This window comes from Mesoplodon bidens, assembly GCF_964165515.1.
Source record: "Mesoplodon bidens genome assembly, chromosome: 13".
NCBI lineage: Eukaryota > Metazoa > Chordata > Mammalia > Artiodactyla > Ziphiidae > Mesoplodon > Mesoplodon bidens.
Window position 1 is genome coordinate 5,822,710 of NC_138169.1, and position 13,243 is coordinate 5,835,952.

General features: G+C 50.9%; 1 protein-coding gene across 3 annotated transcripts in view; it reads right to left on the reverse strand.

The window, feature by feature from the left end:
• Positions 1 to 6,704, reverse strand: part of AACS (acetoacetyl-CoA synthetase) — a 50,148-nt gene extending 43,444 nt beyond the window's left edge. For 2 of the 3 annotated variants that reach the window (XM_081253307.1, XM_081253308.1), the window contains exons 1-2: positions 6,415 to 6,703; positions 1,849 to 1,952 (exon numbers count right to left, since the gene is read on the reverse strand). In XM_081253307.1, the coding sequence (XP_081109433.1) occupies positions 1,849 to 1,952; positions 6,415 to 6,547 (237 nt within the window). In that variant the 5' untranslated portion in view covers positions 6,548 to 6,703. Of the gene's footprint in view, positions 1 to 1,848; positions 1,953 to 6,414 lie in introns of all 3 variants that reach the window. The other variant, XM_081253309.1, reaches the window with a different exon arrangement.
• Between the last annotated feature and the right edge of the window lie 6,539 nt (positions 6,705 to 13,243).

Sequence of the window (13,243 nt, forward strand, 5' to 3'; positions counted from 1 at the left end):
TCAGCATTCTCACCACAAAAAAAAAAAAAAAAAGAAAAAGGTAACTGTGTGAGGTGACGGATGTGTCAGTTATCTTGGTACTCATTCCGCAAGGCATATGTATATCAAATCATTCACATGTACACTTGAAATATATACAATTATATGTATCAGGACTTCCCTGGTGGGGCAGTGGTTAACACTCCGTGCTCCCTATGCAGGGGCCCCGGGTTCAATCCCTGGTCAGGGAACTAGATCCCACACGCATGCCGCAACTAAGAGTTCGCATGCCACAACTAAGGAGCACGCGTGCCGTTACTAAGACCCAGTGCAACCAAATAAAAAAAACAAATTATATGTATCAATTATTCCTCACTAAAGTTAAAAAAAAATTAATGCTAAGGGAAAACACCGCCCCACTAATTTAGTCTGTTAATTATTAAGCACCTACTTTATGAGCAATGCTGATGAAAGAAGGACAGACAGACAGACACGGCAGCTGCCGCATGTTCCAGGGCTGACCAGAGCATGGAAACCAGGAGATCAAAGTGCAAGGCCCACCGGACACCCCGCCACAGTTTTTAGGAATTTGGATCCGTGCCTCCTCCCTCAGGGCTGGAACCTTGGTTTCTTCTCCAGGTGAACCTTTCAGAATGGCTCAGCCCATAATCAAACCAAACACACAACAGACTTCTTATTCCCTGGATATTTATTGAGGGAATAAATAAAAATCTCTAAAATCCAGGTAAGGGCTTCCCTGGTGGCGCAGTGGTTGAGAGTCCACCTGCCGATGCAGGGGACGCGGGTTCGTGCCCCGGTGCAGGAGGATCCCACATGCCGCGGAGCGGCTAGGCCTGTGAGCCGTGGCCACTGAGCCTACATGTCCAGAGCCTGTGCTCCGCAACAGGAGAGGCCAAAACAGTGAGAGGCTCACGTACCGCAAAAAAATAAAATAAAATAAAATCCAGGTAAATAACAAAACTACTGATAGTTTAAAAAACAATTACAGGGGGCTTCCCTGGTGGTGTAGTGGTTGAGAATCTGCCTGCCAATGCAGGGGACACAGGTTCGAGCCCTGGTCTGGTTAAGATACCACATGCCGCAGAGCAACTAAGCCCATGCGCCACAACTACTGAGCCTGTGCTCTAGAGCCTGTGAGCCACAACTACTGAAGCCCACATGCCTAGAGCCCGTGCTCTGCAACAAGAGAAGCCATGAGAAGCCCACGCACCGCAACAAAGAGTAGCCCCCACTCACCACAACTAGAGAAAGCCCGCGCGCAGCAATGAAGACCCAACGCAGCCAAAAATAAATAACTAAATAAATTTTAAAAAGAAAAAACAATTATAGTATGGGGACTTCCCTGGTGGTCCGGTGGTTTAGACGCCACACTTCCATGGTGGGGGGCCCAGGTTCCATCCCTGATTGGGGAACTAAGATCCCGCAGGCCGCACAGTGCGGCCAAAAATAAATAAATAAAACAAATAAATTTTAAAAATGTGAATGTATGGAACATCACTGAACTGTACACTTTAAAATGGATAAAATGGTAAATTTTGTGCTATGTGTATTTTACCGCAATTCTAAAAAATTTTAATAAAATAAAAATATAGCGATGCCCTACTCTTCGGATCACTCAGATTCCCAGGACAAGGCCTGGGTCCACACGCATCGGGGGGCCCGGAGCCTGCAGAGTCCCCATGAGGTCCGTGACCCCAACACAATTTCCTGCCAACTCTCTAGGGCAATGACTTTTTCCCGCTGATGTGGGGATTTAAAAGAAGATATGATTTAGTCTTCCTCAAAATTAACACTTCATTTTGGATCAGAACCATGAAAAGATAATGTGTAAGCACAATCTCTACTTACCTCATCATACATGCGTGAGAAGACAATTCCACTGAATTTCCAGAACTCTGCCCAGAAGTCCGAATATGACTCAACTGACCAATGATATAAGTCATCATAATTTTCTGAAACAAAAAAGAAAGAAAAAAAAGGCACATAACTCCGACAGATCTTAGGAGGAAAGTCTTGGTTCAGTGATGAGATGGATACACCTGAGGAGTTATGTGTGTCTGAGGGGTTCAAAGGCACCTGATGAGAGAGGGTCTTGGGAGCGCAGGGCATCTTACCCACCACCGCTAGTCCCCAAATGAACAAAAGTCACGAGGCGGTGATTTTATATCTTAACCAGCATGCCTAAAAACCATGGACTCTGGACCCAGAAGGCCTGGGTTCAAATCCTGGCTTGGCCATTTATTAGCTGTGAGGCCTCAGGCAATCTATGTAAGTGCTTTTTAAGTCACCTTGGTCCTCACAAACTGCAAAGAGCTCCAGCACCAAAAACTCCTCTGGGCTGACACAAGAGATGGAGCAGGGCCTCCCCTGAAGACCTGGAAAGCCCATCATCACAAAGGGCGCCACCACAGCATCCGGGAGGGCGGAGGATGTAACTAGCCTGCCGACCCGGGGAGCGAGCAGTCACAGCAGCATCTCAGCATCGCGAGGACCCCAGCGGACGGCAGAAGAGTGGGTGGGCTTTGAGCGGAAACTTTCCCACCATCCACGACTCAGCCAAGGGATCGACACGATTCTCCAGTCGAGCAGGGGCTCCTGGGGCTTCTGCCCACACGTGTCCCCCACTTCCCCCCCACCCCAGCTCAGAGGCTGCTATCTAGAAGCCCGGGGGACGGACCACCGGCACGTTTAGTTCAGTCTGCGCGATGCTCAGGAACTGAACGGGCTGATGTTAAATTCGGTTTCCAAATGAAGTGCAGGATTTCTGGCTTCTCCTGAGAAGACAGGACATCTGGCCATGGAAGCCGGCCAACGAGTGTCGCCTCCTGGTATTTATGTCCTTGTGTCGTCCCCTCCCCCCGCTGAGCCGGACTGTTAAGGAAATGACCGAGTGCACCTTGTGAGGCCGGGTCATAAGGTCCTAAGGACACTGCAGCTTCCGCCTTGATCACTTGCTCTGCAGGAAGCCAGTGGCCATGTTGTGAGGACACTCAAGCAGTCCTAGGCAGCGTGAAACGGAGGCCTCCCGCCCACGACCAGCACTGACTCACTGCCACGTGAGACGGCCCCTGGGAAGTGGGCCTCCAGCCCCAGCCCACGGGTGGATGCAGCTACGGGAGACCCAGAGCCAGAACCACCAGCTAAGCCACTCCCAGAAGCCTGGCCCGCGGAAACTGAGAAATACTAAACATTTACCATTGTTTTATGTCACTAAGTCTTGGGGTGATTTGCAATGCAGCAATAGGTAGCTGATGCCCTGTCACTCCACACGGTGACAATCAGCTCAAGCAGGTAACAGCTGCCCCACCTGGCCCTTCACACACATGCGAGAGGCAACCTAACACAGCAGTGACGAGCAGCTCCACGGCTCACAGCTCCACGGCTCACAGCTGCGAGATCTCAACCAAGACTTTGAGCTTCCACTTTCTCAGCTGGGAAATGAGATCAAAGCCGCAGCTACTTAGCCAGGTTATTGAGAATTAAGTTAGTTAATCTGTGTAAAGTTCCCGAATGGGGCCTGGCGTGCAGGAAGTGCTCACTAAATATTAGCTGTTATTAATACCCCTGTCACCTGCCTGGTCCCTGCAGGCATCCGAGTTTGTAAGCCTCGCTTGCCACTTCACCTGCTTCTTCCTCTCCATCTGTGAGAATTCTGACCAGCCTACACCTTCAAGTCTCAGCTCAAGATCCTGCCAGCCCTCTTCAACAGCATCCTGATAGACCCAGAGCTCAGAAGGCGGACAGCACGCACCCCTACGCCCACCGCTCAGCGCTGCTACCTTTGCACGAGCCTTCTCCCCACAAGTACACCTGAGCTGCTGGAGAACAGAGACCAAGCCTTCTATTTGTTGGCCAGCTCTGTCCCAGAGGCTGGCACGCAGAGGCGAGTTGCAGTTTGTGGTATAAAGACACTTGAGGACTTCCCTGGCGGTCCAGTGGTTAAGACTCCACGATTCCACTGCAGGGGGCACAGGCTCGATCCCCGGTCAGGGAACTAAGATCCCGCATACTGCTCAGCCAAAAAAAAAAAAATGCTCACAAATAAATGAACAGGCAAGACAGGCTGAAAGCCCAAATTACATGCACTTGGAGAGTAGAGGAAAGGAGAAAACGGTCAGAGAGAATAATCAGAGAGAAGGCAGCGTTTGAGTTGGTTCTTAAAGCAAAGACCAAAACGTCCAGGGCCAGGCCCACGGAAAGGAGAGAAGCAAGGTGGGTTAACCGTCAGTCATGGGAGAGGAGGAAAAGCAAAACACCAAGGTCTAAGCCACCCCCAGACCGAGAGAGGAGCCCCGCTCAGCTCAGCTGACGCCATCACGTGAGGACACAGACCCAGCAGCACGCGCCTTTGGGTTTTCAAAAGAAGTTGCAAACCTTACTTTTCCTATGCGGTCTTTCGGTGTGTGAGCCGCCCGAACTAAGTCTGCAGGCCCGACATGGCCCGCAGGCCACCAGTCCCAGCCTTGAAGGGCAGAGAGGAGCTGGGCAGGCAGACTGGGAGCTACTGGTGCCTCTGCCAGTGTCTACTCAGCAAACCCCACAGGCCAGGTGCGGGCGGGAGCTCGGCCCGATCATCTGTCACCCAGTGATACGGGTCCTCTCATTATGCCCATTTTACAGGTGTGGAAACCAAGGCTCAGGAGATCGGGTGACTTCCTTCTGATCACACAGCTAGGAAGTGGGGGAGCCACTTCAAAATCCCAGCAGTCAGATTACAGCTCAGTCTCACGCACCTCACAGGACGGCCCTTCTGTGAACTCATTCTGTAAAGCAGCAGGGGGAACAGCTGGCACCAAGGCACCGTAACACAGAGAACGCAGGTCCGCTCCTGGCTCTTCTTAGGAATCAAGTCGGTCCCCCAGGGAATTCCCTGGCGGTCCAGTGGTTAGGACTCCGCGCTTTCACCGCCAAGGGCCTGGGTTCAATCCCTGGTCGGGGAACTAAGATGCCACAAGCCGCACAGCGCGGCAAAAAAAAAAAAAAGTCTATCTCCCAATCCAACACACATTACCAACTACTACCTGAAAGAAGGCCCGGCGTGTAATAAGCCACACCTATCTACAGGGGCTCCCTGTCCAGGGAGCGGGAGGGCGGGAGAGGGATGCAGCTGGGCTAGCCAAGGGACGGGGCTCCGTGGAAGCTATGACATCCACCGTGCTGTGGAGGACTTGGAAGCCGCCAGGCGGCAGGGTTTGCAAACCCTCAGTCAACAAGGAGCCACTGTAAGCCCTGGAGCCCAGGCGTGACAAAGTCAGACCTGTGCATCAAGACTGCTCTGGCAAAGCCCGCACGCAGGCGGCACTGAACGGCAGAGGGAGGAAAAGCAGGAAGCAGGAAAACCAACCAGTTCAGGGAAGAGGAAAGGAGGTTCCCAGGGGGAATGCTGACACTGGGCTGGAAAGGGCACGACGTAAGAAGTCAGACGACCCACGTCTCCATTTCTGTGAGGCTCCCTGAGAACTGTGATGCCACCAACAGAAACACAGGAGTCCCTGCAGCCAGCGGAGGGGGCCAGAAGAGGAGGGAAAGGGCCCTAATGAGTTAAAAACCCCTGAGGAGGGGAGGGTGCAGGAGGTAGGTGGACCAGCCAGGTAGATGCGGGGGAAAGCGTCTCATCCGGAAAAGGGCCTCCTGGTCCAGGTCCACACCCAGCCAGGTGGCTCCTGAGGCCAGGGCGGCAGCTGGAAGGGAGGCCCTTGACTAGGTTCGGTTTGCAGCTGGGAGTGTAAACACGTGAGGGGATGGAGTCCGGCCCCAGTCGCAGAGGCAGACTCCTACCTGACCCCCCTTCTCCCCAGTGCCCAGAATCCATGCTGGCCTCTAGCAGGGTCAGCCTGGGCGGGGGCGATGAGGGAGCAGCACGAGGTGCTGTTGGCTGACAAGTGACTCCCCACCAACAGAAGGGAAGAGCTAAAAGTCAGAAAGGCCCTGGGTCTGGGAGGAAGCCCCCAAGGCTGGAGGGCAAGGCCCCAGGGAGCACACCTCACAGGAAGGAACGCCTAGCAAGGGACCTCTCGGTCCACAGGGGTTCCAAGACCAGATGGGGAACCCTCTCAGGGAGATGGATGCTGCAGTGAAGAGGAGACTGGCTCCCTGAAAGCAGAGGAGGTGACAACCCGCACAGACAAGGGGGCAAAACCGCAGTCAGAAGATGTCCCACCCCTGGGGAGGGGCCCCCCCGTCCAGCGGCTCGTCCAACCCCCAGAGGAGGGAAACTGGAAATCAGGAGACCATTCCAACAACTAGAAGGGACCCTGACACCAACGCCCAGGAAAAGGGGGCGCCCGGGACCCCAGGAGGAGGGTCCCTCTGTCAGGTGGTCCCTCGGACCCCCAAGGGGGGCGCCCGATTTCTGGAAGCTCCTGGCCCCGGGAGGTGGCCGGGGAGCCCCCAGAACGCGCGCCCCGCACTCACCCAGCGCCAGGCCGTAGGCGGCGCCCACGACCGCCCGGAAGCGGTCCATCTGCGTGTTCTTCTTGCTGTCAGGCTCCCACATCACCTGGCATTCCACGATCTCCTCCCGCCCAGTCCGCGGCTCCTTGGACATGGCTGCGACGGGCACGATCGGCGGGAAGGCCGGGGCTGCGCGGGATGGAGACCGGGCCGCGGGCGGCGGCGGAGGCCGGGGCGCGGGACACGAGGCTGAGCGGAGCGGCCGACGTGGAGCAACGGCAAGAGGAGATGCAGCCCTAACTGGACTCTCAGCAAGCCCCGCCCCCGAAGGCCCCGCCCCCGAAGGCCCCGCCCCCGAAGGCTTCCGGTCGGAAGCGCTGACACGCCCCGAGTGTAACCTTCCGCGGGCGCCGCGCCTCTCAAAGGAGTGCTGCCGCCGCCGGGACTAGAGCCTGAGCCCGCCGACCCGGTGGGGCTGCGCAGGCGCGTTGGGCCCGGGCTCCCCGACCTCACCTGGAGAGCGAAGGGGTTAAAGCAGCGCCGGAGGGCAAGAGCCAGAGGCCGCAGGCTCGTTCATGTGTTCATTCATTCACGATTGATTTATTCTTCCTGCCTTTATTTACCGAGCGCCTGCTGGGTACCGGACACTGCGGGCTTTGCAGATACAAAATTTTGCAGAAGCAAAATTCCTGCCCTTTGTCAACAAGAGATAAGGGGTGGGGGACAGGTGTGGGGAGAAGCGGAGTCAATCAACAAATATTATACATTATATATGTCATACATAGTATAATATATACAATAAAAACAGTGTACCAATGAGTATCATAATATACATAATAGAGTAATATGTAGATTATCACTCATATAATAAAAGTAATAAGTGCTATGAAAAATCAGGGGAGGGTAGAAAACATGGGAGGAGTGTTTCTATTTAAAAAAGCTTGTCAGGGAAGGTCCATTAAAAAGGGTACTTCCATCAATAACTTGAAGAAGGAGTGAGCTATTTAGTATCTGGGAGAAAAGTTTCCAGGCAGAGGGAACAGCACGTGCTAGGGTCCTGAGGCAGGAGAGTGTTGGACATGGTTAGTGAACTAGCAGGGAGGCCAATGTCTTTCACTAGAGAGACCTAGAGTAGAAAACAAGGTCAATAACGGAAGAGGTGGAAGCTCAGGTGGGTCCTGGAGACCGCTGAAGACTTTGGTTTTACCCTGGGTGACATGAGAACATTGGAAGGGGGTGAACAGAAGGACATGCTCTGACTATAGCTGTCATAGGAATCCCTCTGGCTGCTGTGTTGAGAATAGCCTTCAGGAAGTAAGGATATAAGCAGGGGGCTGGTTACGATGATGTTGCAAGAGATGATGGTGGCTGTGGAGATGGAGGGAAAAATGGGATGGGATGTATTTTGAAGTTTTATTTACTGGAATCTTACTGCACGCTGGCACTGTGCTAGGGATCTTCCCATATTCCTCGTCGTTCTTTATTCTAACAGCAACCCAATCAGCTTCCCCCAATACAGTTTTTTGCAGTGTTGGAGCTTTAGGAAGCAACCCCCTACCTCCACCACTTAATCCTAAAGAGTGTCCATCTCCCAGTCACGACAAAGAAACATAGATTCTAACTTAAGACAGGGTGCTTCCAGAGTATCCCCCTCCCCTGACCTCCAAGTTCTGGACCAATTCTAGCTCCGTCTGCAAGTCATCTCCTTTGTGAAAGCATGAGTCCATCTCAACCAGAAGAAGACTCATCTGCGAGGGATTCATGTATGTATGTTCATCCCTTTAACACTGGAATGCACATTCCACGGGAGCAAAAACCCTGTCTAACTGGTCACCACAAGGTGCCCAGAGCCCGATCCATAGTAGGAACTCAAGAAACATTCATTCATTCAGAAATGCCCAGTGAGTAAACCCTGTGGGCTAGCAAGGGCGGGGGGCAGGGGGTGTGAGGAGTTCCACGGTGTAAAGCATAGACCCAGCCCTCATGGGGCATGGGATTCCAGAGTCTCACCAGTGGGCTGACAATTTCTCATGGAACAGGAGGGCTGGACTTATACACCTGACAGCCGCTTGGTTCATTCTTAATTCCTTCACCTCGGCGCCCCCCAACCAGGCACAGAACCTATAGGAGAACCTGAGGAGAAGTAAGCTACAGTCAAAATAACTGGCTAAGCCGAGGTCTCCTGGGGTCCCGGGCTCGGCCGGTGTTCTTTCTGCTCGCCCCACGTTGGCCACCAATGTTTCCATTGAACTCAATGGTCTTGAAATGGGTTTGTCCACATACGCCTCTAAAAATAATTTTGAAAAATTGTGTTCTCTCTTGCATAATTTCTAGTGGACATTTAACATTTTTCATCATAAATACAAATATTACATTTTGAAAACTTAAAAAAAAATTAACAGGCTATTTGTCGTCACCCCTTGACACTCTCACCCTTTTCAGGCCCCTCCTCACTACCCCATATCCTTCTTAACAAGCTCAGAGAGGAGGAAAAGGAAGCGATTCAAGAAAGTTCTTCCCGTTTAAAATGAAAACAGAGTGGGGGAGGGATAAATTAGGAGTTTGGGATTAACATATACAGACTACTATATTTAAAATAGATAACGAACAAGGACGTACTGTAGAGCACAAGGAGCTCTACTCAGTATTTGATAATAACTTATATGGGAAAAGAATCTGAAAAAGAATGGATATGTGTATATGTACAACAATCATGTTGCTGAACACCTGAAAGTGACACAACACTGTAAATCAACTAGACTCCAATAGAAAATAAAAATGAAATTAAAAATGAATAAATAAAATGGGAACAGAGCTGGAAGGACTTTCCTTTACCGAGAACCTTAAACTGTCTGTGGGTAACCTCCGGGGGTCTCTACAGTTCCCATCTTCCCCATGTACCAGTAGCTTATTTATTTATTTCTGTTAATTCTTCGCTCTGCTTTTTTTAAAAATATTTATTTATTTTTATTTATTTATTTGTTTGTGCCGGGTCTTAGTTGCGGCACATGGGATCGTCGTTGCAGCAGGGGGCTCTTAGTTGCGGCTTGTGGGATCTAGTTCCCCAACTGGGGATTGAACCCGGGACCCCTGCATGGGGAGCACGGAGTCTTAACCACTGCCCCACCAGGGACGTCCCCACATCTTTAAATGTCTATATATAGAGAGAGAGAGTTTGGAAGGTAAAACACGCAATCCTTGGAGCCCAGACAAGATGAAAGTAAGTTGTAGCAGAAAACTGATTTCCCCCAAGTCCTAACTAAAGGAGTCATGGAGTGGGACTCAAGGAAGAAGAGAGAAGACCTGCTGAGGCAAGACGCTGGCATATTTTCATTTCCAGCAGCTAGTGCCCAAGAGGTTCTCCCGGGCTGCTCCAGAAGAAAGGCGAAAGGGTTCTTCCAATCAGGGACTCAGCCAAGTTCCCTGAGTTTACCAGGTCAAAGGGTTGTTTGAAAATTTGTTTTTCTCGCCTCCATGGTGTGGTTGCCTCAACTCGCCCCGCCCACCCATGGGGCTGTGGAAACCGGGAGGATGGTACCCAGGCCAGATGTGCCTGAACTGATGGCCCAGAGTTCAACCTCTCCACCTCCTCTCAAGCCCCAAGGGGAGAGCGGAGGAGAAGACGCGGCCACAACCCAAGGTCCTCACCAGGAATCGGGGTAAATAAATAGCGGGAGAGTCACCCGATGGAATCCATGGAGCAGATGTCGAAAGACGCTGTAATCTTGTCTGCTGTGTTCGTTTTTTATTTGGCCGCGCTGTGTGGCATGCTAGATCTTAGCTCCCCGACCAGGGATCAAACCTGTGCCCCCTGCAAGGGAAGGGCGGAGTCTTAACCACTCAACCACCAGGGAAGTCCCTGTGTTCCTATTTTTTATAAGGGGAATGTATTCGGTTATTCCTTGCAGTGTTAAAACTTATTATCTTGGTTCACCCGTCCATGCTCTGGCTCCCCCTTAGAATGTCAGCTCCATGAGATCTGGGTCTCTGTCAGTTTTGTACCATAGCCAAGAGAACAGCCTGGCGCTCCAAGGATGCTCCGTAAAGATAGGCAGAATCAATAAATAAAGGATCACGGTGTATGTAAGTACTTCCAAATGTCCATCCATGCTCAGAGCCCCCCCACTTCAAGGCTTCTCTTTCCTGGAGCCTAGAAAGAACGATTTCCATGGGCATGGTTTGGACATGGAACTCAATCACTCAACAAATTGTTTTTGATCGATACAAAAGCCTAGAATGCCTCAGAGGCTACAGGAGGGAGCAAGACAATCACAGCACGGCCCTTCCCCACATACACAAGGGCTTATGAATCAGGGACAGACAGAACAAGATAGAACCCTCAAGGTTAACACTCAAGGTCCTCTGGCTGGATGCTCCTCAGTAGACTGAATAAGGGCTTCCCTGGTGGCGCAGTGGTTAAGAATCCACCTGCCGATGCAGGAAACACGGGTTCGAGCCCTGGTCCGGGAAGATCCCACATGCCTGCGGAGCAACTAAGCCCCTGTGCCACAACTACTGAGCCTGGGCTCTAGAACCCGCGAGCCACAACTACTGAGCCCGCGAGCCTAGAGCCCATGCTCCGCAACAAGAGAAGCCACCACAATGAGAAGCCTGCGCACTGCAGCGAACAGTAGCCCCTGCTTGCCACAACTAGAGAAAGCCCACGCACAGCAAGGAAGACCCAACGCAGCCAAAAATAAATAAATTAAATAAGTAAAATTTTTTTTTAAAGACTGAATAAGAATAGATTCATGGGTTTCCCCGGTGGTGCAGTGGTTGAGAGTCCACCTGCCGATGCAGGGGACACGGGTTCATGTCCCGGTCCAGGAGGATCCCACATGCCGTGGAGCGGCTGGGCCCATGAGCCATGTCCACTGAGCCTGCGCGTCCGGAGCCTGTGCTTCGCAACGGGAGAGGCCACAACAGTGAGAGGCCCGCGTACCGCAAAAAAAAAAAAAAAAAAGAATAGATTCATGAAGCATATTTTCTATATTCAAGGAAAAATCAGAAGACTATATTCTGACTCACCAAATCTAATTCAAGAAGATGAAGCCATAAAACCTTGTGTTTTCTGTTTCTTTCTTTAAGGCTCTTGATTGCTTTAAATTATTTACGAATTTTCATGACAATTTTACATTCGCAGAATATTAAGTCTGCATGTAAAGAATGATTATTTGCTTTGATTAATGATTTTTAAAACAATACATTGGTATTTATTAAGAACTTTCATACCTGTTCCAAAATATTTTTTATTAACTGCATTATAGCTGGATTAAGTCACCGTTTTGAAAGTGACCACAGCGATTGTGAATGAGGTCAGATGAAGCACACATCTTTTAAAAACCAGGAGCAAACTTTCACAGTGATGATCTCGGAGAGGCAGCAGTGAGTGGTGGCGAGAAGCGAGATCTTAACTCCCTGCCCGGGACTTGAAGGTGGGGAGCCTGGATGAAAACCAGGAATCCCAGCCAGCACACCCCCTGGCTCTTGCCCCCAGGGAAAAACGCATTTCTCACCGAGGCAAAACTGTAAAAACAGGTGCAAGTTTATTATTAGAGACACAGCACAACAACAAGTGGGAGAGCACACAGAGAAACAGTTTGCTTAGTTAAGACAGAAATAGGGCTTCCCTGGTGGCGCAGTGGTTGAGAATCTGCCTGCCAGTGCAGGGGACACGGCTTCGAGCCCTGGTCTGGGAAGATCCCACATGCCGCGGAGTAACTAGACCCATGAGCCACAACTACTGAGCCTGCGTGTCTGGAGCCTGTGCTCCGCAACAAAAGAGGCCGTGACAGTGAGAGGCCCGCGCGCCACGATGAGGAGTGGCCCCCACTCGCCGCAACTAGAGAAAGCTCTCGCACAGAAACAAAGACCCAACACAGCCAAAAATAAATAAATAAATTTATAAAATAATAAAAAAAAAGAAACAAGGCAGAGATGCACACCCAGAGAGCAAGTGTGTGGGCATCCCACTAATGAGGAGGACCCCAGTAAAGAGGCGGTTAAGTCATGCATATAGGACAGTTCTTCCGGGTCTCTGTTCACCTCTGGCCAATTATCTGGTTTCTTTCTCCACACCTGCCCTGCCCTAGGACCCTCCAAAACACGCGTGTGCAACTTCTTTCCAACATGGATTACAGCCCGGACGCCTATGCGATGACCTTAGCATCACCTATTATGGGATGGTGTCCCCTCCTTTTTGACCCCCAAGGAGCTTTTCTGCGCATGTGCAATGTCTCCCTTGCCCCAAGGATCAGAGATGTATGACCTCTTGATCTTTTAACAGGATTTAGTCCCACTCTGTTCCTGCCATAAAAATGTCCAATGTCTGGTTATTTACCCTATTTCTATTGCTGGTTTTTATATTGAGGTGCAGGTCTCTAAATATAGACAGGAGTCTGGTCATAAATATGTAGTCCTGGAGCCTGTTGGCCTCTTGCTTCAGCAAATGTAAACAGGGGGCTGGGAATGAATGTCTGGCCTGGAGCCCATCTTCTTCTCCCCCCAGAAGTGTGAACAGGAGGCCAGTTGTAAACGTCTATAGCCTGGAGCCCATCTACCTCCTGCCTCAGTGTGATCTCCTATGAAAGTGCCAAATAAGTACTTTTCTCATGATTTCATTCAGAACTGAAGCTTTCACGGATATGTTGAATTTGACATAGACTTTGATGAAGGGCAAATACATATAAAAGAAATGAAAGGTGGGTGAATATTTTCGGTGGTATACAGAGGCATGAGCTGAGGCAGGGGAAATGCAAGGCTCATTTGGTTACAAAAATCGTGAGTAGGAGAATGGGATGAAATTTTATCAGTGGCTTTCACATAAAACCTGTTTTTTGATAAATTGGTA